At 42.2% G+C, this 24,640-nt stretch overlaps 2 protein-coding genes across 3 annotated transcripts in view; both read right to left on the reverse strand.

The window, feature by feature from the left end:
• The window catches only part of flvcr2b (FLVCR heme transporter 2b), a 20,147-nt gene extending 12,184 nt beyond the window's left edge, over window positions 1-7,963 (reverse strand). For both annotated transcript variants that reach the window (XM_058392699.1, XM_058392700.1), the window contains exons 1-5: window positions 7,034-7,963; window positions 4,654-4,795; window positions 2,998-3,138; window positions 2,378-2,445; window positions 319-422 (exon numbers count right to left, since the gene is read on the reverse strand). In XM_058392699.1, the coding sequence (XP_058248682.1) occupies window positions 319-422; window positions 2,378-2,445; window positions 2,998-3,138; window positions 4,654-4,795; window positions 7,034-7,597 (1,019 nt within the window). In that variant the 5' untranslated portion in view covers window positions 7,598-7,963. The remainder of the gene's footprint in view (window positions 1-318; window positions 423-2,377; window positions 2,446-2,997; window positions 3,139-4,653; window positions 4,796-7,033) is intronic.
• Window positions 7,964-18,841: 10,878 nt separating this feature from the next.
• Window positions 18,842-19,837, reverse strand: LOC131354982 (trace amine-associated receptor 13c-like). Its single transcript, XM_058393127.1, has one exon. The coding sequence runs from the start codon at window positions 19,835-19,837 to the stop codon at window positions 18,842-18,844; it is 996 nt and encodes a 331-aa protein (XP_058249110.1).
• Window positions 19,838-24,640: the final 4,803 nt, after the last annotated feature.

Raw genomic sequence — 24,640 nt, forward strand, 5'->3', positions numbered from 1 at the left:
AGAGTGGAGGGCAGTGTGGAGCTCAGTGTGGAGCTCAGAGTGGAGCTCAGAGTGGAGCTCAGTGTGGAGGGCAGTGTGGAGGGCAGTGTGGAGGGCAGTGTGGAGGGCAGTGTGGAGGGCAGTGTGGAGGGCAGTGTGGAGCTCAGTGTGGAGCTCAGAGTGGAGCTCAGAGTGGAGCTCAGTGTGGAGGGCAGTGTGGAGGGCAGTGTGGAGGGCAGTGTGGAGCTCAGAGTGGAGCTCAGAGTGGAGCTCAGAGTGGAGGGCAGTGTGGAGGGCAGTGTGGAGGGCAGTGTGGAGGTCAGAGATTCTTTCTCTTACTTGTAGGTTTTGGTTCTGTCCAGCCAGATCCCACAGATGAGCGAACCGACCATACCGGCAATGACGATGGTGAGGCCGATTCTCCCAGCATTCACCTCTTCACCCTGAAACACCAGCAGATTTAACATCATCCACACACACACACTCCCACCTCACACACTCCCACCTCACACACTCCCACCTCACACACTCTCACCCCATTCCATTCTTACTGATTCATTTCATCCCCGTGTGTGTGTGTGTGTGTGTGTGTGTGTGTGTGTTACTCAAGCAGCTTTAACATGATCATTACACACACCTACACCATTCCATTCTTACTGATTCATTTCATTCCTGTGTGTGTGTGTGTGTGAGAGAGAGAGAGAGAGAGAGAGAGATCTGGTCTCAGCTGTAATAATTGTAGGATTTCTACATTTAACTGCAGTTAACGACTTTAGCTAGAACATCTGCATTATCCATTCTCAGTTATGATTCTGTAGATCATTTTTGGTGTTTTTTAACATTTAGAAATCATCTGAAAAATTTTGTCATTCTGTAACACACACACACACACACACACACATGGGGTGAAGGTTGCTGGTTGGTGTAAACAGATGAATGTTTTCCCTTAAACAGACACTGCCCTTTAAACAGGCGTGAACATTTCTGAATGTTCTGGTGGATCAGGTTTAACATTAGAACAGCGTTCAGCTGAACGATCCTCAGAGTTTTGTGTTAAAAAAAATAAAATGCATACTCAGTTACATTCAGTAAACATTCCTTTGCTGTAAATATTGTTTAAATAAATTATTATGTAAATTATTATATAAATAAATCGACTTTCTACCAGATTCTGCATACAGTGGGACATCTGTACTATTGGAACAATTAAGAATAATAACTATTATTATTATAATTACACTAATGAGAAACAGGCCCCAGGGTCCTAGTGAACTGCGGCTACACGGGGTCGTGTAGCTAGAGCTTTTTCACAAACCCCATATTTGCATGTAAACGACCCTGACTGGATAAAAACCTTGCGAGGATGAGACCCAGAAGCATGGAAGCGATGTCGAGTTTCTGATTGGGTTTCTGTTGCTAAGCAACAAGCCGTAACATTCTAACAGCTCAAGGTTGCACGCTGTACAGGTTCGGCATCTCGGTAATAAAGAAAAGCGGGGTTGAGGACGACGAGAACGTGTAACACAATCTTAACTTAAACATTCCAGAGAGGATTCCTGCTATTCGATCAGTTCAGCGGTTTGAAGAGGACACGACTACTTTGTGTATTCGTTGTTGCCGGCTGTACACCGCTCCTATCTCTAGCAGGAGTGTGTTGTTAAACTCCTCCCACAGGAAGTGGAATCGGACGTGTAAGCAGCAAGGCTGGAGCTATTCCCAGAGCACGGGACACACCAGGGGGCAGAGATTTCTGCTCACCGCCTGCTGCTGAGGTCAAAGGTGAAGGCCGGCTCTTTAATCAGAGTTGGATACGATATGACAATGTAAATAATCACGTGACGTGATAAGCTCCGTTTTTCACGTCTACAGCGGACGTGACGCTTTAAAAAGATTTTAAAGTTTATTTTTTTGTAGATATCTTCCATAGATCTAAAAATGTTATATAAACACTCCATTTTTAAAGGTTTATTTAGTAAATTAAAAGGTATTTATTCATTTATTTTCATTCATTTATTTACTTATTTATTTTTTTGCTGGTACTTTAACATCACTCCAAATCTTGATACGATATGATATTATTATCGTATCACTCAGGCCCCTTAAAATGAACCAGAATTTGTTTTGTTGTTTCTTCATTAAACCTAGCTGAAGTTTCGTGGTTTGAACCGACATTCAGAGGTTGTGTGTGTTAAACATGGCCGCTTGGTTTACGAGCAAATCAACTGTGAGCGTATCTCGGCAACCTGAGGCGGGAAACGAGGGAAAAGCGTCTGGAAAAGTGTTGATGTAACTGTGAAGGAGACGATGCTCCCGTGTGCCACAGTGTCAGGACCAGAGAGAAGCTGCGATGGACAATGAGGTTATAACAGATCTGTAGTAAAATCTGCTTTAAACTCACCGGGTAGTGTTTGATGATCATCTGGTTGAGCAGCGTCCCCACAGCATAAAAACAGCCCACGTTCAACCCTGAAAGCGTGCAAACAAAATTCTGGACTCTGATTGGTCAGTAGGTGTGGATTAGTTTTCTACACCAGCAGCTCTGACAGTTCTGATACGTTTCTATAGCAAGGGGGATTCGTAAGGAGGAGGTGCTGATATGATCAAGTTTTCTATTTGCAAAAAAATGTGTTAGCTAACACGCTAAAGAGCGTCATTAGCTGAAACACTTCCTCATGTCTCCTACTAGGAATTACAATGAAAGGTATATGTATTGATTTTTACATAAACTGATGACTGCAGCAGAAATCTGGGGACGTCTCTGTAAAGTGTGTGTGTGTGTGTGTGTGTATTTGACCCAGGGTCACAGTGTTCTTTTCACTGTGTGTTTTATAATCCCTTTATTCCAGCTCTACTTTGGACATGAGCTGTGTTTAGTGTTTCTGTTACTGAGGGAGAATTCTGAGCTCTGATTGGATGATAACTGAAACAGTGACTATGTTTATGACCACATCAATCTGTTACAACTACTGTCAGAGCTGTTACTGTGTGTGTGTGTGTGTGTGTGTGTGTGTGTGTTACCGTAGCTGATGAGGAGCACGATGAAGGGAGTGTTGCGAAGAAGCCGAAGGATTGAGGAAGAGTATGAATAACTCTCTGTGGGAATCAGACGAGCTGCAGCCTGAGACTGAGACGGAGGAAGAGCTGGTCTCTCCTGAAACACTGAGAGAGAGGGAGTGAGAGAGAGACAGAGAGAGAGAGAGAGAGAGAGAGAGAGGGTGAGGGGGATGAGAGACACAGAGAGAGAATGAGAGTGGATATGAGAGAGAGAGAAAGGGGGGGGTGAGGGAGACAGAGAGAGAATGAGAGTGGATATGAGAAAGAGAGAGAGAGAGAGAGAGACAGAGAGAGAGTGAGAGAGGATGAGAGAGAGAGAGTATTAGGAATTGATGTTGGTTAACATTGCATTATATAAGATCAGTGTTAAAAATGCTTTGTGCTCTCTCTCTCTCTCTCTCTCTCTCTCTCTCCCACACACACACACACACTAATCCTGCCTGAACAGAACTCTAATATGAAGCTCACAGCACACAGTTTATTCTTTTCTCATTCAGTCAGTACATGGATAAAGGGATAAAGGTGGAGTCACTCTGTGTGTACGATCTTCATCATTCTGTCTTTAATCTGAAATAATCTTCTGCTTAATCAGGGTGTAAAGGCTGTGAGTTTAATCTCATAATCTGTGGTAAAGAACAGGGTGTTAATTCTGCTGCATGGGAGGGGCAGAGAGAGAGAGAGAGAGAGAGAGAGAGAGAGAATGAAAAGAAAGAAACAGACAGAAAAAGAAACAAAGACAAGGACAGAGAGCAAGATAGACAACATAACAGAGACCAGAATAAAAGGAGAGACAAAGAGAGAGAAAGATAGACAAAAGGAGAGGTGGAGGGAATGAAAAAGTGGGAGACAGAAGGTTGGGAGGGAGAGGAAGAGACAGACAGAGAGAGACAGAGAGGCAGACAGACAGACAGAGAGAGACAGAGAGGCAGAGAAACAGACAGACAGACAGTGGGAGAGGCAGACAGACAGACAAGCAGAGAGACAAACAGATGGAGAAAGAGACAGACAGAGAGACAGACAGACAGAGGGAAGGAGAGAGACAGACAGAGAGAGAGAGAGAGAATGAGAGAGAGAAAGACAGAAGGAGAGAGAGAGAGATGATGAAGTGGTGGTGTTCTTCAGCGATTCTCTCTCGGTCTCTCTGACAGTCAGATGTTTCAGCACTGATCACATGAGCAGATAGTGAAATGTGAGTGACAGCACAAAACAAAGAGAAATGCAGAAGTGAACCAGTTCAACCGTGTGATTCATCAATCTGAGAAAAACAAAGCCTAGTTCCTGAGCTCAGGTTCAGAATGTGGGATTAAACCCTAAATTACCATCAAATTTACCGCATGCTGTTTTCATTTCAAACCAAGTTCATGCTCAGCTTAAAAATTTAGTAGAAAGCTAAATCTTACTAAACTAAACATTCCACAGCTCTAGTTTTCCTGTAAAGTTGCTTCGGAAATCGTAAGCGTCTTTAAAAAAAAAACGCTGAGAAATACATTATTAGGAAAAAGAAATTGCTGGAGTCATAAAAATACCATGAAGATCAGAACAAGTGAGAAGATCTGACCTTTAACTGACTGTCTGAACGTTTTGAGTCTCAGCTCAGTGACATCATCGCGGCTTCCTTACCGATGAGCACCAGGATGAAGAGGAACGTGGCCACACCCGCTGTGATGTAGAACATCACTACAATGTGACTGGCCAGCTCGTCCATGTCCTCGACATTTGGAACCAGGATTGGTGGAACCAAGAATCCAATGGCGATGCCAAGCTACGAGGAACAAACCAGATGAAGAAGAAGATATTTCAATTAACATCACTATTAGAAAAGTCCTAACCAGTGTTGAAGGAGGAGCTTCTGGTTTATGTTTCTGGCTAACAACAAAACATTGCAATCTTATTAACTCACGAAATGGGCGGAGTCAACCAACAGCTTTGGAAGTTCTTTCATTAACAGAATTGTATTCACTTGTTGTCTAGACATGTAAAGTGATAAAAAAAAACAAAACAAAGAATTCTAAATTATTACACAGGTGTATTTAAAAGTAAAGTCCCAGAATTGAATGACTTCACTAAGCCTAAATCGAGTCGTTTAGGATTGATTCTCCAGATCAGAAATCGTCTGATGATTGTTGATTATTATTTCACAGGATAATAAATTATTTTTAAACAAGCATGAATTTCTCTAAGCAGCATCTGATAAATCAGCTACAAAGAAGGAAAATGCAATGAATAACACTTCCAGCTCACACCATGTCTACTGCTGGAAGCGTCTTTAATAAATGGAAACAGAACGACCTGCATGCAAAATCAAACTCCCGCATGATGCCGAAGGACCTAGACGAGAAGGTTCATTTAACACAGGAGAGCTGTGGCTCATGATCTGCATAGAAGAGTCATCAGAAACAAGCCAAACCTGAGAGCCCATCACAATCATCGATGTCCGGTGAACGCAGAACGGCGTCTAGATCAGCCAAAGGGCATTTGGAAAGCAAGTGCTGTGGACTAATGAAGTGAAAAATAAATAAATAAATAAATAAATAAATAAATAAATGAAACTCTTTGGCCACAATCACTCCGGAGTCCAGGGAGTAGGTTGTGATGAGGTGCCTAGAGGTGGATCTGAGATGGTCAGTTACATAGCGAGCGTTACACAGGAAGGTGGAAGAATCAGTCTAATGATCAGGATCTCAAATCCACCATGAGCTACTTCCAGGCCCACTGAACTAGAAAGGGTCAGGGGTCGAAACAAAAGACCTCCTAAACCGCCTGGAGTGGTCTAGCATGAACGCTGGGGTGTTATAAGCACTGCATTTGACATTGATAGTAAAATCCAGATTATTATGAGGTCATTTTCTACTTTGGCGCGTTCAGCATTCGAAGCGGTGGTGGAGCCTAGGTTTTTGTCTTTTGTTAGCAACACGCTAGTCAGCTAACAGGTAATGAGTGAAGTGACCTGCAGAGTGAGTGTTACAGATGTGACAAGTGACCATGTCTGTATGTTGAGCTAAAGCTAAGAAGCTAGGAACTGATAGTTGCGAAGGCTAACCCAGAAATATCATAGCTCATACGCTTTAACAGCGATAACGTACTATTCCGATTCACAGCTTAGACTATTGGTGGAATTTATTTAAAAAAAATTTTTTGCTTCTGGCCCTTCAGGAGCTCACAGTCACGCTGATGTCAGTGTGGTGAGGTGAAGCCTGTACTGGTTTTCGTGGTTTTGGAGAATCATCTCAAGCCTGTTAGTGATGGTGGTGTATTAACACTGTGAGAAATTACAATTCTGTGAGATTTGACTGTCAGAAGAAAAAAATACCTAACAAGCTATGGAAGAGGACTTTACCCCAGCGTGACCTGTTTTCTTAACGAAGCTTAATGAGGCTTAAAGCTTGTGAAGTGACCTGCTTCCCTCGAATACATTTAACTCCTGAGAAACAGAACTTTTCTTATGTTTAATAAATTTCAGAAGAAAAAAAAACAGTTAACCTTCAACTCCCTGGCATTAGGCCCGGACCAAAGCCTGCATGTGAGGATACGAGGCTTCTCAAGGACTGAAACCTTCATCTGTAGTGATATTGAAGCTGCTCAAGGCACCGTCTTCCACCATTCCTCTTCTTTTGAAGATAAAGAACACTACACTAGCCTGTTTAGCGATGCCGTTCTTCCAGGTATGCTCGATTCTGAATACCTCCTCCAGGCAGATTTTAAGTGGAATTTCCAACACATCTGGGAAGGCACTAGCACTGGACAGTACTTCATCACCCCTACACACCCAGTAAGCCCATCATATTAGCTAATAATATCCTCCATCTTTTGGAATATAAATAAAATGATTCTGGTCAGACCCTGGCTTATGGCCCCTGTGTTCACGTGTAAGATGTTTGATATCTGTTTTGTGTCTCATTCCCAGTGTCACGTACTGGACAGGAACATCAGAGTTGATGGGGCAGATTATTAGAAAGATTGAACAATAATTAATCATTAAAATATTCCTCAATTAACACACCTGATTTCCAAAAACCCCGATAGAGCATGCGGTGGAAACCTCATTGGACCCGAACCACACCGAGGCGATGCGCGAAGGCATCCCGAGGATGAACACCTGAGCAACGGAGCACATCACCTGACCTAGAAAGGTGACGGGAAAAAGGTTGGGCTTGGCGCTGGCCACTTTGATCCAGGTCCCGGTGCAGTTGAGGGCCGTGGCGGCGAGCGCCACCACGCGGAGCCCCTTCTTGTCCAGGAGCCACGTGACGGGGAAGATGAGTGGGATGTAGGTGAGCATGTAGATCATGGACATCCAGTCTATGGTGAAGGAGTCGACGTTGTAGAACTTCATGAAAATGTTGTTGATGATGCCGTACTGGATCCACTGGTACGAGTTACACAGTGAATAAGAGCTGAACAGGAACACGATCAGCCATCTCCTCTTGTACAAACGGGTCTCCATCTGATCCCGAGAAGCCGCGCTGGGCTCCGAGAAGACCTGAACTGGGCTTTCAGTCTGTGCTTCGCTGTTGGAGAAACATTTCTCATTCGCCTCACCATCTGAGTTTCTCGGGTCTCCCATGATGTCTGATCCAGTGTCAGATTCAACATACAGACCAGACCAGATCAGATTCTCTGAACAGGTAGATCACTCAAAAAAAGCTTGTTTAGAACCAATTAAATGTAGCAGAAATATTCTGTTATAAACTTTAACTTTAATCAACTTTACTTAACCAGCTGACTAAGTTAGGGTTAGAGAGTGTGTATGTTCGCGTTTATCTTTTTAAACAGATACAAATTATTTCCTTTAACAAATAAAACACGCAAAATGTCTCTAATTAAAACTACAAAGAGTCAGGATTTGCTACAAACTGATTAAAGTTGCCGACTTCAATCAGAGGTGCCGAAAGTTTCTTCCGCAGCAGAAGTGACACCCGGTTTAAAAAAAAAATTCAACTCGAGCACTTTAGCCCCGCCCCTTGCACGGTGATTGGTCGATAGTTTTCCGTCTCCAGGGTCATATATTAAAAGTCAGATTTGACAAAAACAAAAATTACTTTTATTTTTTAAATTAAAGTCAATACACAGCAGCGCGCCTCACATTATAATGTATTCAAAATAACATAATTGATGAGTCTACTTATCTATTTAGTGCTTATAATCTTTCTATAACAATGTAATTAAAGGTGAAGTTTTATAGATTTTTTTCTTTTCTGATTTACTTACTATATTAAAACAAATATAAATAGTATAAAATACATTTCACTTTATTAATTATAGGCATAATAAAAGTATATAAACAAGTATAACTGATATGTATATAAATATATTTATAGTTCTCTGTTCTTATAAAATCAAGCCTTATTTAATTTGAAATAAATAATAATAACTATATATATATATATATATATATATATATATATATATATATATATATATATATATATATATATATAATTAACAGAAACTACAATCAGTAACATCACTATAATAAAGTGTAATAAAACTGCAGGGGGTGGAAATAATATTTAATTTTCTCATTTTTTTTTTCTTGTTTTGTTTTTCGTTCCTGTGCGTTTTTAAAACCTTTTAAAATAAAAGCCCCTTCCCCAAAAAAGGCATAAAAATTCAAACCTTATTCTCAAAACATACAGCAAAAAGTAAAATGATAAGATCATGTCACGCATTAAAAAACATCAAATTTTAGGAGCTTCGCCAATTTTTTATTATTTACGATTAAAGAGATAATATACAAAAATCAGGCGAGACCTATAAACATAAGAACAGTGATAGCGAATATCTCATGAAAACAGCACCATCTTCTGGCCAAAGCTCTTAACTGCAGTTCTACTGAATTGCATCATAGCTGTGATAACGATTCAGTGTGTTAGTGAATCGGATCATTCTCCTCAGCTCACTTATTAGAGTCGATTCTTCCGGTTCATTGGCTTTTCTGTGTGGAATATACTGTATCAAAAATGAATCCTTTTCATTTAAAAGAGCCGACTCACTCGTATTGTTCCAGTAAGAAATGATTAAGCTTAGTGCTAGTCTTAACTACTTTTACTACTTAAACTCGGATGATGATTATGCTTTGGTCTAGTGTTATCCTGCTGTTTTTATTTATAGTTAAAGTTTGCTAGCAAACATCTAAGCACTAGTTTCAGTCAACTATGTTTACTATTTATTGTGGGCTAGTGATTAGTTAGCTATCTGTGCCTTTTTAAAGTTAGCCAGTTACTAGTTGACTTGTTTAGCTTGTTAAAGCTGGCTGGTGACAAAGCTTATGCTATGTTTAAACATTCAGCCACTTGCAGTGAGAAAGCGACTGGAAAACCGTATATTTTCAATGAGAGCTGGTGACTTCCAGCAACATGAATAACAGCAGCCATTGCTGACTAGATGTTTGTGTGTCTAGTACCATGACAAAGTTGAGAAATGTTTAACTTTGTTACACAAATATGAGCAGACTGCTTCCGATTGCCTCACTTTCACCTCATGTATGAGATAAACTTTGGATCACCAGTGACCTGAAAGATCTATTGAACAAGAAGAAAAAGGCTTTCAGGTCTGGTGACAAGGAAGACCTTTAAAGGATACAGTGTCAACTGAAGACAAGACTGATCGAGTGTTAAGACTCGTACCGGCAGAAGCTGGAGAGTAAAATTCAGCAAAACAACATCAAGGACGTGTGGATGGACATGAAGCAAATCACAGGCTTCAACATGAAGGATCGTCAGCAGGGGGCAGCTTTGACAAAGCCAATGAACTGAATGTGTATTTTTAACAGGTTCAGCACAGGATCCAACCCATACAGGAACAGTCTCCACACCCTCACAGACACCAAATACACTATATTGCCAAAAGTATTCGCTCACCCATCCAAATAATCAGAATCAGGTGTTCCAATCACTTCCATGGCCACAGGTGTATAAAATTAAGCACCTAGGCATGCAGACTGTTTTTACAAACATTTGTGAAAGAATGGGTCGCTCTCAGGAGCTCAGTGAATTCCAGCGTGGAACTGTGATAGGATGCCACCTGTGCAACAAATCCAGTCGTGAAATTTCCTCGCTCCTAAATATTCCACAGTCAACTGTCAGCTGTATTATAAGAACGTGGAAGTGTTTGGGAACGATAGCAACTCAGCCACGAAGTGGTAGGCCACGTAAACTGACGGAGCGGGGTCAGCGGATGCTGAGGCGCATAGTGCGAAGAGGTCGCCAACTTTCTGCAGAGTCAATCACTACAGACCTCCAAAATTCATGTGGCCTTCAGATTAGCTCAAGAACAGTGCGCAGAGAGCTTCATGGAATGGGTTTCCATGGCCGAGCAGCTGCATCCAAGCCATACATCACCAAGTGCAATGCAAAGCGTCGGATGCAGTGGTGTAAAGCACACCGCCACTGGACTCTAGAGCAGTGGAGACGCGTTCTCTGGAGTGACCAATCGCGCTTCTCCATCTGGCAATCTGATGGACGAGTCTGGGTTTGGCGGTCGCCAGGAGAACGGTACTTGTCTGACTGCATTGTGCCAAGTGTAAAGTTTGGTGGAGGGGGATTATGGTGTGGGGTTGTTTTTCAGGAGCTGGGCTTGGCCCCTTAGTTCCAGTGAAAGGAACTCTGAATGCTTCAGCATACCAAGACATTTTGGACAATTCCATGCTTTATGTTATTTATGTTATTTATGTTTGTGTATGTTATACCCCAGAGCAGCAGACCAGTTGGAAAAAACCACAATGCTCATTGTCTGCTTAGAGATTGTGTTTGTGTAGAGAAAGGGGTTTGAAAGAGCCACATGCCGATCTACAGCAATCAGAGCGATATTATAGATGGATAAGCTTGTAAGAACATAAGCAATCATCAAAAAACTGATGCAATACCCCTTATCAAATATCCAACATGACTCGATTGTCCAGATAAACACAGGCAGCATCACTAAAGCTCCAATGAAGAAATCCGACACAGCCAGAGAGAGCACCAGCATGTTGGTTGGTGTGTGAAGCTGCTTGAAGTGAAGAACAGAGATGATGACCAGCAGATTTCCACACACTGTTAGCAGAACCACAGCAGCTGAACACACGTACAGTAAGATATAAACTGCAGGAGATACAGATCTCTCTGGACAGGAGAAATGCTCACAGCGATCAGACTGATTAAACTCTGTCAGGTCTGTCACTCTGTCTGTCATGAATACAGGCATTTAATTAAAAAAGGCTATTACATTATGGTCAAATTAATTAAAGGCCAGGCAGCTTACATAGTTTTATAGTTTAGAAATTAGGCACACCCCCCAAGATTGATTGACAGCTTAGTGAATATGATGTCATGCCTTGGGGGAACAAAAGACCACATGAGGCATTAAGCACAGATAAACACAGATTATTATGTGATTCTGCAGTTTACAAGTAGGAAAACATCAACAAAAACAGATGAAGGCCACAAAAACATTGCAATATTGCAGTGTGGATGAAGGGAAAATGTGATAAATGTTGTTGTGAAATTTAACACCACATAAAATTTCAAAGACATCTATTATTATGTCAAGCATCTAGTATCAGGTCAAAGCATCTAAGATTAGAATAAAGCATAGATGGTTTTTGCAGAGCTCCCAGGGTTTCTCAGATTACATCAAGGCATTAAGTGTTATGCCAAGGCATTGAAGGTTATTCCACGGCACACAGAGTTACACCAAGGCATCCAGGGTGATACAAATAATCTAGTGTCCTTAATTGTAGTGTTCAGTTTTACAGAAAAGCTGTCAAGCTGCATGGTTAAATAAATAACCTTATTACAGGCAGATTAAAGCATTGTTCACACATACAGTGATTTTAGTGATACAAGTTGCCAGTCTTTGTATTAAGAAGTCACCAGTAGAGGTTGCCATAGTGATTATATATATCAACGTGTGGGGCAAACAGCAGTCGACTTTTTTCAACAAATCAGATCCCTGATTGAGTTTCATGTGTCGCTAAGCTGATTCCATGTTCACTTTCCTTTTATCGGACGATAAAAGGGTTGACTCTAATACTTCCAGTTGGCCTCTGGGAGCTCGCGTTGTGATTTCTCCTGACCTAGATGAGGATATAATGCTGTCTGCATCAGACTATGAGGAGCATGACATGGACAACAAGGAGCAAGCAGCAGATGAATTGCCACAACATTCTGTGGTGTTCAAAAAACTCCTGGAGGTTATCACATGCACTGTTGCTGTTAGCTTTGATTGGCCTGATGCAAGGCTAGCGTTGTCTGCTCTGAGCGTGACAGTCGCTGCCTAACTTCATGCTGCCTTCGACCTTCATGCAGGCATCTCCCCAGACCTGCACATTGTCGAGGCTGTGGAATAATCCTTATTTTTTCAGTTCTCCTCAATCATTGCTGACTATTCAGCCATTGTGGGCCTTGATGAACATGGGTATTCAGTGAAGCCTAGGGTTGAAGAGATGCTTGTGAGCTATACTTCCCATTCATTTTTTTTATTCACCCCCACTTTAAACTGTGATTTATATGCTTTATTTATATGCTTCTTATATATCTTTCTTAGCATAGCACTAGTAACTTCTGGTCAGTTATCACATTACCCTGTGTATACTGACTATACGATATACACTGTGCAATCTACAAACTGTCTTTGTGTTACTGTCTCTATTGCTGCTGGATATCTGGAATTTCCTTCGGGATCAATAAAGTACTCTATCTATCTATCTATCTATCTATCTATCTATCTATCTATCTATCTATCTATCTATCTATCTATCTATCTATCTATCTATCTATCTATCTATCTATCTATCTATCTATCTATCTATCTATCGACTGCATGGAGAAAGTCTGTACTCCCATTGAGGCCCTGTCGGGCCTTGTTGGCCTTATAGGGAAGGCCTACAATCCCACAGGTTAAGCCGGTGTGGTGCTGCAAACAACGGCAGCTTTGCAAGCATACCAAGCTGACCTGCTAAAGGAGCTCGTCTGTGGTGAGGGGCTCATCAATGAGGTCTGACGTTGGAGAAAAATTATATACCCAGCTTTGAATTATATACCTAGCTTTAATTTAGCTTAAAACATAATGTATTTAGTTTTGATTTAGCAATATTCTGCCTAAAAGTAGTGTGTATCTATCAAGATTATTTAGCTATTGATTAAGTAGCTGGCTTTGAGTAATACAAGTCTATTACAATCAAGTATAACCTTTATGATAATCATGAATAGCCTTTATAATAATCAAGCAGAATTATTAATAGTAGCGTGCTAGCATAATAACCACACTGAGATTGGAAATAGAAAAGAGAAAAAAGGTTTATTGAAACATTAGTAGTTAAAGCTCGGTCAGCCTATCTAATGGGATCAGCGGAACCAGAGGGTTAATAGTAGAAGAAGGAACTTTAGGCTCCTGGGGAGAAGTGGGAGAGTAGTCAGTGGGAGAAACTGGAGGTGAATAGACAGGAGAAGAAGGAGTACTGTAAGGCAACTGCACAAAGCCAGGAGAAGTTGGGGGAATGTCAGGAGAGCTTGGAGGTGAAGAGGTGTCAGAGAAAGAACCATCAGAAGAGATCTCAGTAGGGAAGTCCTCAGTCTGGACGCCTTGAGAGGTGGTGCGTGTCCAATGCCAGTAGAAGGTCTGAGTAAACTGATCACAGGTTTTGGGGTGAAATTGGGTGCTCTGATCAAGACAGATGTTATCTCTCACGATGTGGTGAGCGAGGTGAGGAGACTCAGGAATAGAGGATTCAGATCAGTGTTCCAGGAAACCAGTAAGCTCAATGGCCAGGCAAGACAGCTGATACTGGTGATAGCATCGCAGAGCACTCCTGGGACTTCTCCAGAAGATAGCACGGTGGGCTGACTGAGCTAGAAGGAAGAATGGGAAATGGGAAGAGATGAGTGAAGTGCATATCGCGTGACTATGTAATCAACAAGAGAGAACATGCACTAAGGCAAGAGGAAAACAGTGTAGGGAGTAGGCAAGGGGAGACAATAGCATTGGAATACCAGCAACCGACAGTGATGAAAAGAGGGAAGGATACGAGGCAGCATAATGGCAAGGCTTATTTAAAAAAAAGAATTAAAAAAAGAACATCTAACTTAGATTAAGCAGGTAGAGAAAAAGTCAGAATGACATAGAGGAAGAGATCAGGATACTTGCAACGTGCGAGATCAGGATGATCCGAGGAAGCAACTTGGGACGTGGCGGTCGAATGAAACCGTTAAGGAAGCGGCGCTTATAAGTAAGCGCTATTTTGTCTTAAAAATTGTTGACTTAGCCTAAAAATTAGGGGAACTGGAACGGAGGAAAATTGATGTCATCAAAGGGAGAATGGTATTAATTTAGGGACGGTATCGGGACAAATAAGAAAATAATGGGAAATGGCAAACGTATGTAAACTAAGGAAGGAGAGACTAAAGTAGTCAAACATTGAATATAATGGGAAATTGCTGGAAATATTTAAATTAGAGAAAAGGAGGCGCCATGAGCAGCAACCAGCTGCTCTCTTCAGAAATGCATGTTGTTGACTGCATGGCTAAACAAAGAAACCTGCTTCTTCTCATCTGCTGACTGAGATCTCTTTTATTTTGGCTAAGTTTTTATAGTTTATTGAGTTCATTGGGTAAGATTATGGAAAGCTAAGAGAAATAGACACAATCTAAAAATTCCACCCGGTGATATGTCTACTCGGAGGGGGCTCTGAGTTCCGACACTGAACTCAAAGCAAAGCAGAAGGCCCATGCCATTCGCCATTTTATGACTTAGAGAGGCAATTTGACAGAGATAACAGAGATACCCTGATGTTTCCTAAGGGCCTGTTCCCTTGCTGCAGTGAGGAGCTAGGGCTTTCAACCAGTAGATGGCCCCAGCTGGGCCTGCTGAGGCAGGAAAAGAAGGATAGTGTTGCAGCCATGTAAAATCTGGGTGGCGGGCCAGAGCTTAGAGGAAGATCTCCAAGCTAAGAGAGGACCTGGGGATGGTCGTTTCTGCCAGGTGGGCCCAAAAGGAATCCTAATGCCAGAGGGCTAGGGTTTTCAGGGATGCCTCTATAGGGCCATCTCCACTACTGTTTACTCTGCCACCTCTGGTGCTTCAGGATTCTGCCATGACCACCCATTCTCCTCCTCCTTATGTCACCACCTCCTGGGTTAGCCCTTGCCAGCTTGCTGTTTCAGGGCACTAGGCGAGGTGAGAACAGCAAGAGGCTAACACCTTTCTGAGACCTCCTGGCAGTGTGGAAGCTTCTGGGTGTGTCACAGTGGGAACTTTTCTTGCATCTGAGAAAGGGGTTGTAGTGAGTATTCCCCTCCCAGAAGGACGGGGGCTATGCCTAATTTTAGACCCATGTTCTCAAATTGAATGCTGACACATACAAGTTGGAGTTGTAACCAATCAAGTTCATTGTGTTGCAGATCAGATCTAAGGACTGGGTTTGTGATGATAATCCTGAAGGGGTGCTTAACATATTTCCAGAGCACAGGAGACACCTCTGGTTCACTTTTGGGGTGATGTGTACTGGTGCTGGGTTCTCTCTTTAGGCCCAATCTTTTGCTCACCCTCACAAACTGCATGAGGCTGCTCTGGCATCACTGCACCCCAGGACATCCATGTACTCAATTATCCAGATGACAGGCTCATCTTGACTTGCTTGAGGAAAGTGACAGTGAGGCATTGAGATGCTGTGCTTGCCCACATGAAGTCCCTAGGCCTCAACCCAGCAAAGTGTGTGCTTTCTCCCTCTCTGAGAATCACCTTCTTGGAGATAGTTTGGGATTCAACCACAATGTGGGCACATCTGTTTCCCGCTTGGGGGGATTCCATCCTTTCTGCAGTTAAGGACATCTGACTAGGCTAATGCCTCTCTGCCACCCAGGTGCAGAGGATGCTCAGCTCATGACGATAGATGAGACCATTTCAACTCTGGTACAGGAGCAGAGGTTTTCACCCCTGCAGATACCCTTTTCAGGGTCATAAAGGTTATGTGTACCCTTCTTATGTGGACAGACCCAGTTTCTCATCTTTCAACGGACGCCCCCCTCTCAGGTTGGGGAGTAGTCATAGACGGTCATCCCACCCATGGCATTTGGCAGAGACAGATTGCTTTTAGATTGGGGCTGTTTCTAGTGCTGAAACACTTCCTCCTGAAACTCAAGGTCTACCTTTGGTGGTCCCCTTCATCAATCATTAGGACATTCTGTGTTTATGCCCTCTGTTCAGGTTGGTGCACCAGATCTGGCCCAAGGTAGAGATCAGATTTCTCTCACTGAGAGTGATTTACACTCCAGAGCACATGAACGGAAAACAGGCTTCCTGCTGAAGCAGGGGCTGAGGCCTGGGGAATGGCATCTCCACCTGTAGGTGGTGGAATACTTATGGCAGAAGTGGCTTTGTTTGCCTCTGAGTTGTCAACCCACTGTCCCCTGTGGCTTTCTCTTTTTACATGGTGCAAACGTAGCTGAGGCTGTCTGTACGCTTTCCCTGTTAGCTCTGCTCATGGGGGTCCTAGCCAGTTTATGCCATGATGGAGTCCACCTGTTACTGGTGTCTCCTCATTGGCCATCTGAGTCTCACTCGTGGACCTAATTTGCCTTTTGGACAGAGCTCCTTGGGAGATTCCCATCAGGAGGAGCTCCCTCTCTCAGGTACAGGAGGCAATTCTTCACCCTCGCCCTGCTCAGAGTCCGACAAGCTCCTAGATGCCCAACAAAGGTTGTGGAGACTATGTTGAACTTTTGCCGCTGGTGTAATTGACGTTGTCAGGATCTAGTTCACTGCCCTGTTAGTACAATGCTGCAGACTTTGCCACATTTTACAATAAGAAGACTGAGAAAATCTGCCAGACCCTAACTTCTGTCCCGACTATGGCTACATTACACATCCAGGATTCCCCTACTCCTTCACTGTCAAATTTTTCAAATTTAGCAGCAGAAACAATTCTACAGATTATCCAGTCTTGCTATTAATACCACCTGCCCACTGGATCCAATCCCTTCCACTATGCTCTAGACCATCTTTACAAAATAACTTAAAGAGTATTTAAAGACCTACTCTGGATCCCTCAAACATCATAACTACAGGCCAGTATCACTTCTTTCTTTGAAAACTGGCTTTAAAGTGACACATTCCACACTGAGAAGCTAAATGCTGCTAGATCAGCCAAGCTTCATCTGTCCTCATCCTCCTCAACCTTTTGATGGCATTTGACACAGTAACCACAAGACCCTCTTGTCCACCCTCAAGAGTCTTGGGAGACATTCAAGTCTTCTGGAACTTCTGGAACTAAACGTGTTTCTGAATGAACGCAGAAGAAGGAAAAACTACAACATTGGATCTCATCTGGATTTAATGCTGCTGGATGTTGCACTCCTTTAATAGGTACCTTCAAGAAGATGTGTGCATTTGCTGAATGGATTTGTTGGAGTCTAGACTAGGCAGTTATCAGAGTCTGAAAATGGGTGGATCAGCTCACAGCTTTTTGTGGAATGGAAATGCTTGCAGCTGGTTACCAGAGGATGACTGCAGACCACATGTCCTCCATCAGACTCGTTTTTGTTCACAAGTCTGAAGCGCCATTGGATGGGTTTTGGCTGCAGCTTTTTTTTCTCAGCAAGAATCTCAGGAGGAAAGAAACTGCAAAAGCAGATCTTTTTCTCTTTGTTCTCATAAGCATGGGAGAAGATAGCCAGTGAAGGAAACGTTGAATCAAGTTTGATTGTTTTCATAATTGTTTCAGTGGCACACAGATGTGTCATGTTAACATGACCACAATGCCCAGTGATGGCCTCAATCTATTTTTAACCTCAAACACAGAGGATTAGGTGGAAACTTAAGAATGAATAGAATAGAATAGAATAGAATAGAATAGAATAACTTAACTAATCCCCAGGGGGAAATTAAGATGGTTAAATGTTCATTAATGGCTCTATCATCTGGTCATGTACCAACTACCTTAAACAGAGCAAGTGATATTCCTATCCTGAAGAAACCTGCTCTGATACGGCAGATATCAGCTACTACAGACCTGTATTACTTCTCTCCTTTATTTCTAAATCCCTTAAACACACTATTTACAATTAGCAGTCTGTCTCTTCCAGACCTCGAGGGACACTCTCTAGAGACTCACTGATCTCACCTTTGGTCACTGCACACACCCTTAAGGTAACCATGGACAATCAGCTGTCATTTTCCTCTTACACAGCTAATCTGTCACACTCTGATTTTTTTCAACTGAAGATTTTTACATGCAGCAAGTAAAATATGTTTTGTAAGGATAAAAAAATTGAGTTTAGATCATGAATATATTTGTTTTGGGAATATCCATGGGTTCACCAGGAGGAGTCAAAATCTGTTGTTGGCTATGAGTGCTTTCTGCATAGCAGTGGATGCTAAGGGCATTGTCTGCTAGTGATCTGGACAATAGGATTCAGATATACAGGGAAAAGGAGGTACCTTGAACTTAAGGAGCACTGTGTATAGAATGAGCAGTAGATTTTTACATTCTTTCATGTAAAATCCCATTTTACATTCTTTTATAAAAAATATTTATTAAAATGATATGATCCACATTAATGTCCAGCTGGTATAGACCCAAGGTTTTCCCAAATTTTTGTAAAACTTCTCCATCATAGATCAAATCCATTGTCTGACATTGTCAAGACATGAATCCTAAATACTGAACATTCAAGAGATATTTCCTATCTTTGTTCTAAATCTTTGAAAATCTGGGAGGTTTTTGTTTTTATTTAAACCTGAAATTAATCAAAATTCAGAGTGGTCTCAGACTTTTGAACCCCACTGAATTTCTTTTACATACATTTATACATAGATGAAGTCCAAACTACATTTATGAAAGAACATTGATTAATGCAGAGTCTGTCTGAAATATTTGCAAAGTTATAATAAATTTAATGCACCTCCTGAACCACGGGTAAAACAGAGCATAAATAACTGGATTAATGGTTGAATTAAGATAAAGCACAATAAAGACTTTCACAAATGTTTCTGCCTGAAGTTCAATAACATCACCTAATAAACTGTAAATAAAATATGGAAGTAAACACACCAGAAACACAGACACTAAAATGCCGAGGACTTTAGCTGCTTTTCTCTCAGATTTCATGGAGTGTGAGGTGATTTTCTGTGTTTTAGGTCGTGTGTGATTATTAAGCTCTCTGATAGCAGTGGCATGTTTCTTAGCAATCACAAAAACTCGAGTATAAAATATGATTATGACAGAAAGTGGAAATATAAATGTTACTAAAAGATCAATTACAGACCAAACCTCATCCAGAAAAAGATAACACTCTCCAGGACAACTTGAGAAGCTTACATTGAAATAACAGAGTGATATGTTATACCCCAGAGAAGCAGACCAGTTGGAAAAAACCACAATGCTCATTGTCTGCTTAGAGATTGTGTTTGTGTAGAGAAAAGGGTTTGAAAGAGCCACATGCCGATCTACAGCAATCAGAGCGATATTATAGATGGATAAGCTTGTAAGAACATAAGAAATCATCAAAAAACTGATGCAATACCCCTTATCAAATATCCAGCATGACTCTATGGCCCAGATAAACACCGGTGGCATCACTAAAGCTCCAATGAGGAAATCCGACACAGCCAGAGAGAGCACCAGCATGTTGGTTGGTGTGTGAAGCTGCTTGAAGTGAAGAACAGAGATGATGACCAGCAGATTTCCACACACTGTTAGCAGAACCACAGCAGCTGAACACACGTACAGTAAGATATAAACTGCAGGAGATACAGATCTCTCTGGACAGGAGAAATGCTCACAGCGATCAGACTGATTAAACTCTGTCAGGTTCACAAATACAGACATTTTTTTTTAAAAGTTATTACATTATGAGGCCAGGCAGCTTACATAGTTTTATAGTTTAGAAATTAGGCACAGCCCCCAAGATTGACTGACAGCTTAATGAATATGATGTCATGCCTTTGGGGAACAAAAGGCCACATGAGGCATTAAGCACAGATAAACACAGATTATTATGTGATTCTGCAGTTCACAAGTAAGAAAACATCAACAAAAACAGATGAAGGCCACAAAAACTTTGCATGTAGAAATGTTGCAGTGTGGATGAAGGGAAAATGTCAAATGTGAATACAGTTTGAATAAATGATGAGCTTTAGAAATAAAACAACATTAAAAACAGTATCAGTATTTTATACCCTTGCACTGTTATAATAATTTAACTCTAGACATAATTTTACCAAGACATCTATTATTATGTCAAGCATCTAGTATCAGGTCAAGGCATGTAAGATTAGAATAACGCAGTGGTGCGTGTTGTAAATTAACCAAAGACCAGTAGAAGAGCGATCAAGGAAATATGTTGCAGGAATCTTTTATTGAATATTAGAACACACTCAGCAGTTCTGTGGTCATCAAGATCTCCACCAAACAGACAAGAAACCTCTGGTATTTATACAGATTTTGGTAGGCTGTCCTTCAGGCTGTGTTAATGTAGACCCCTCATTTCCTGTACCCCATTAGAGACTATGTTTACCCACTAAGATCTGTGACCCTTTTGGTTACGAGAAAGAATGTCTGTGACCTTTCCCGAACAGGTTAGTGATCCTTCCTCTGTGAGGAAAATTTGTTTTCCCACATGGGCCATGCATTTCACACCTAGACCTTCACTGGTGTCCTTCCTGAATTAATCCTCCTCTATACCATCATTATGACACTAGGCCAATTTTAGCGGGGGGGCTTTAGCCCCCCCTAATATTTTCACTCAGCCCTCCTAAAATTCTGCGATTCTCCATAAACTCTACACAAATTAGTGATCTCCTCAGTCCCCTTTAAATTTCATATGAAAATGGCGGCAGACTTCGGCTCCTCCCCGTCTTTCAGCGCGTTCTTCGATCTGCAGACCGCGGAGTCACAGAGGATCAGAGGACAAGTGAGTGAAATTGCTACATTCTTGATGCCGTATGCAGCAAACTGCAATCTCCGGAGGACGCAGCATCCGAAATGAGACACAGCGAATATAGAAACACTGTATATGTGCAGTTCGCTGCCTCTGACTACTCCAATTATCCAATCAAAGAACAGGAAATTGCTGACGTAATCGTATGCCTGCTAGATGGCCCCAGTGACACCAACTCGAAATCTGATTGGATAATGTAACAATTTTATTGCCACTTATTTTAAACCCCGGGTGTCTGCACTATTGATTCTGAAGGCTTTAAGGCAGATTTCTTTCATTCTGGCAACACATGATGTCAGCCACTGGCTGAAATATGATTGGATAAATACTCTTATCATAAATATACACTACTGGAAGCAGTGCAACCGAGAGAAAAGCTATGAAATGTAAAGAATATACTATTGGGAATAATTTAATAATTTAATACAATAATATATATTAATATATAAAATATGTTAAATATATTAAAATGCAAGTCAGTGATTCAGACCACTGCTGTTTAGACCAGCAGAGAAGGACTTGCTGGCCCTGATGGCCTACCACTGGAATAACGCATACAGAGATATTGCAGAGCTTCCAGGGTTTCTCGATTTACATCAAGGCATCAAGTGTTATGCCAAAGCATTTAAGGATACAAAAAATCTAGTGTCCTTAATTGTAACATTTAGTTTTAAAGAAAAGCTGTCAAGCTCCATGGTTAAAGAAATAACCTTATTACAGGCAGATTAAAGCACCATTCACACATACAGTGATTTTAGTGCTCCGATTTGCCAGTCTTTGTATTAAGAAGTCACCAGTAGAGGTTCCTACTACTTTTTGCCATAGTGATAACATTTATCAATGTGTGGGGCAAACAGCATTCCACTTTTGTGAACAAATCTGTTTTCCTGCCACAAAAATAAACATTCTGGAGGGAGAATGTTTGTAAATAAAATTCTCTAGAATAGATCTACATCATATCATACGAGATAAAGGAGAAGCAGTGTGAGTACGGACACTAAAATGCCAAATACTCACTGAACACATGTACAGCAAGATATAAACTGCAGGAGAAACAGATCTCTCTGGACAGGATAAATGCTCACAGCAACTGATTAAACCCCATCAGGTTCATCAATACAGACATTTATAAAAAGTTACATTATGATGAAATGAATTATAGGGCACTAATCCTTATTTAAATAGGTCATTAATCTTTACTTAAAACTCACTAATCTTTATTTATGATGGAAAAATCACCCTCCCATCAGCTCCAAGCCTACTGCTGTTGATTTCTGGGCCCACACAGTGTACCACCTCGACAGTCTATCTGCATTGTTGTTGTGGGCTCCTGCTCTGTTCTGGACATAAAAAAGGCTCCTGCAAAGAAAGGAACCATCAAGTTACCTGGGCATTGGTGTCCTTTGTCTTGGCCATCCACTACAAGGGAGTGTGGTCAGTCACTAGGGAGAAGTTTCAAATTGCCAGGTAATAATGCAGTTCCTTGATGACCAACTTGATGACCCACTTGATTGGCAGGGCTTCTTTTTTTTTCAGCAGTATAGTTCTTCTTTGCTGAGCTTCTGGCTGATGTAGAGGACCAGATATGCCTCCCCTTCAAAATATTGGCACAGGACGGCCCTAAGCTTGTCTTGGAGGTATTTGTGTGGGATAATGAAGGGGAGGTCTAAGTCGGGGCTTGGTGTCTGGGCTAGGGCCACTCGCCAGTAGCCTTTGGTCAGGTCTGATGTTGAAATAAACCAGGCTATTTCCAGGCACTCCACTAGGTCATCCACATGGAGAGAGGGTAGCAATTAAAATCCGATACCTGGTAGAGTCTTCAGAAGATATTACACAGTCTGAGGTTCCTGTCAAGCTTTGGCACAAGAAGAATTGGACTACACCCATGCATGTGCCCAATTGCAGTTAGTATTGGGGACAACGGGGTGCATTGAACTGCCCTGTTGAACTTCCACAGATCGCCTCTATGTGCTCCAAGATGATCATAGCCCTTCGGTCAATCCTTGCTGACCCTTTTTGCAACTCTTGTATGTAGTCCACAAGGGAGCAGGCTGGCAAGCGTTGATCCTCCCAAGCTTTTTGGGCCACATTCAGCAGTTCATGAGGTTGCTGTCTGAAAAGAAGTTCAGATGGGGGGGACCTGGTGGAAGCTTTTGGTGTCAAGCTTTTGGAGAGAGTATTGAACAGTTCAGTCCTGTGTATTGAGGAGCCTGATGGCTTGAGGAAAGAAACTGTTACACAGTCTGGTTGTGAGGCCCGAATGCTCCGGTACCTCTTTCCAGATGGCAGGAGGGTGAAGAGTGTGTGTGAGGGGTGTGTGGGGTGTGTAAGAGTGTGTGTGAGGGGTGTGTGGGGTGTGTAAGAGTGTGTGTGAGGGGTGTGTAAGAGTGTGTGTGAGGAGTGTGTGGGGTCATCTACAATGCTGTTAGCTTTGCGGGTGCAGCGTGTAGTGTAAATGTCCTTGATAGAGGGAAGAGAGACTCCATGATCTTCTCAGCTGTCCTCACTATCCGCTGAAGGGTCTTGTGATCTGAGACGGTGCAGTTCCCAAACCAGGCAGTGATGCAGCTGCTCAGGACGCTCTCCATGGTCCCTCTGTAGAACACAGTCAGGATGGGGGAAGGGAGATGGGCTTTACTCAGCCTCCTCAGGAAGTAGAGGCGCTGCTGGGCTTTCTTGGTGATGGAGCTGGTGTTGAGTGACCAGGTGAAGTTTTCCGCCAGATGAACACCAAGGAATTTGGTGCTCTTGATGATCTCCACCGAGGATCCGTCGATGAACAGTGGAGAATGGTCACTCTGTGCTCTCCTGAAGTCAAGGCTGTTAGATGTTGCACCTCCTCTCTGTATGCTGACTCATTGTTCTTACTGATGAGACCCACCATGGTCGTGTCATTGGAGAACCTGATGATATGATTAGAGCTGTGCATTGCTACACAGTCGTAAGTCAACAAAGTGAACAGCAGTGGACTGAGCACACAGCCCTGAGGGGCTCCAGTGTTCAGAGTGGTGGTGCTGGAGATGCTGTTCCCGATCCGGACTGACTGAGGTCTCCCAGTCAGGAAATCCAGGATCCAGTTGCAGAGAGAGGTGTTCAGGCCCAGCAGGCTCAGCTTCTCGATCAGCTGCTGAGGGATGATTGTGTTGAATGCTGAACTGAAATCTATGAACAGCATTCGGACGTAGGAGTCCTTAGAGTCCAGGTGTGTGAGAGTGTAACGACTCGTCAGGCGTCGGAATGTTAGAATCCATATGCAGATTTATTAAAGAACAGCAGACAAAATCGTAGTCAAGGTAACGTAGGCAAAGGGTCAAAAACCAGAAAACAAACACTGTGAATCTAAGCCAAAAACACAAAATCCAAAACTCGTAGTCAAAAGAATAAACAGTCAAGGTCATACACGAGGCAACTAGAAACTGACAGAATAAAGGCTTGGCAAGTACCGCAATAGGAAACAATGCTTCGCAACAAGGCTGAGATGGCGCGCTGCTTAAATACGCCTCTGTACCGGAAGTGGGCAGAGACGGTTAATATTCGGGCGACAGCTCCCTCTGGTGTTCAGGCCCAGACTGCCTTGTGACAGAGGGCCAGATGGAGGGTTGTGGTGATGGCATCGTTTAATCGTTTAATGGTGAAATTAAGACAAAGTTTGAGCAAAACTTTCAGTAATGTTTCTGTTTGTGGTTCAATAA

Source organism: Hemibagrus wyckioides, linkage group LG06, assembly GCF_019097595.1.
Source record: "Hemibagrus wyckioides isolate EC202008001 linkage group LG06, SWU_Hwy_1.0, whole genome shotgun sequence".
Lineage (NCBI taxonomy): Eukaryota > Metazoa > Chordata > Actinopteri > Siluriformes > Bagridae > Hemibagrus > Hemibagrus wyckioides.

What these genes read in the sequence shown, in the direction of transcription:
- LOC131354982 (XM_058393127.1), bottom strand. Translation starts at nt 19,837, where the DNA reads ATGTCTGTATTTGTGAACCTGACAGAGTTTAATCAGTCTGATCGCTGT.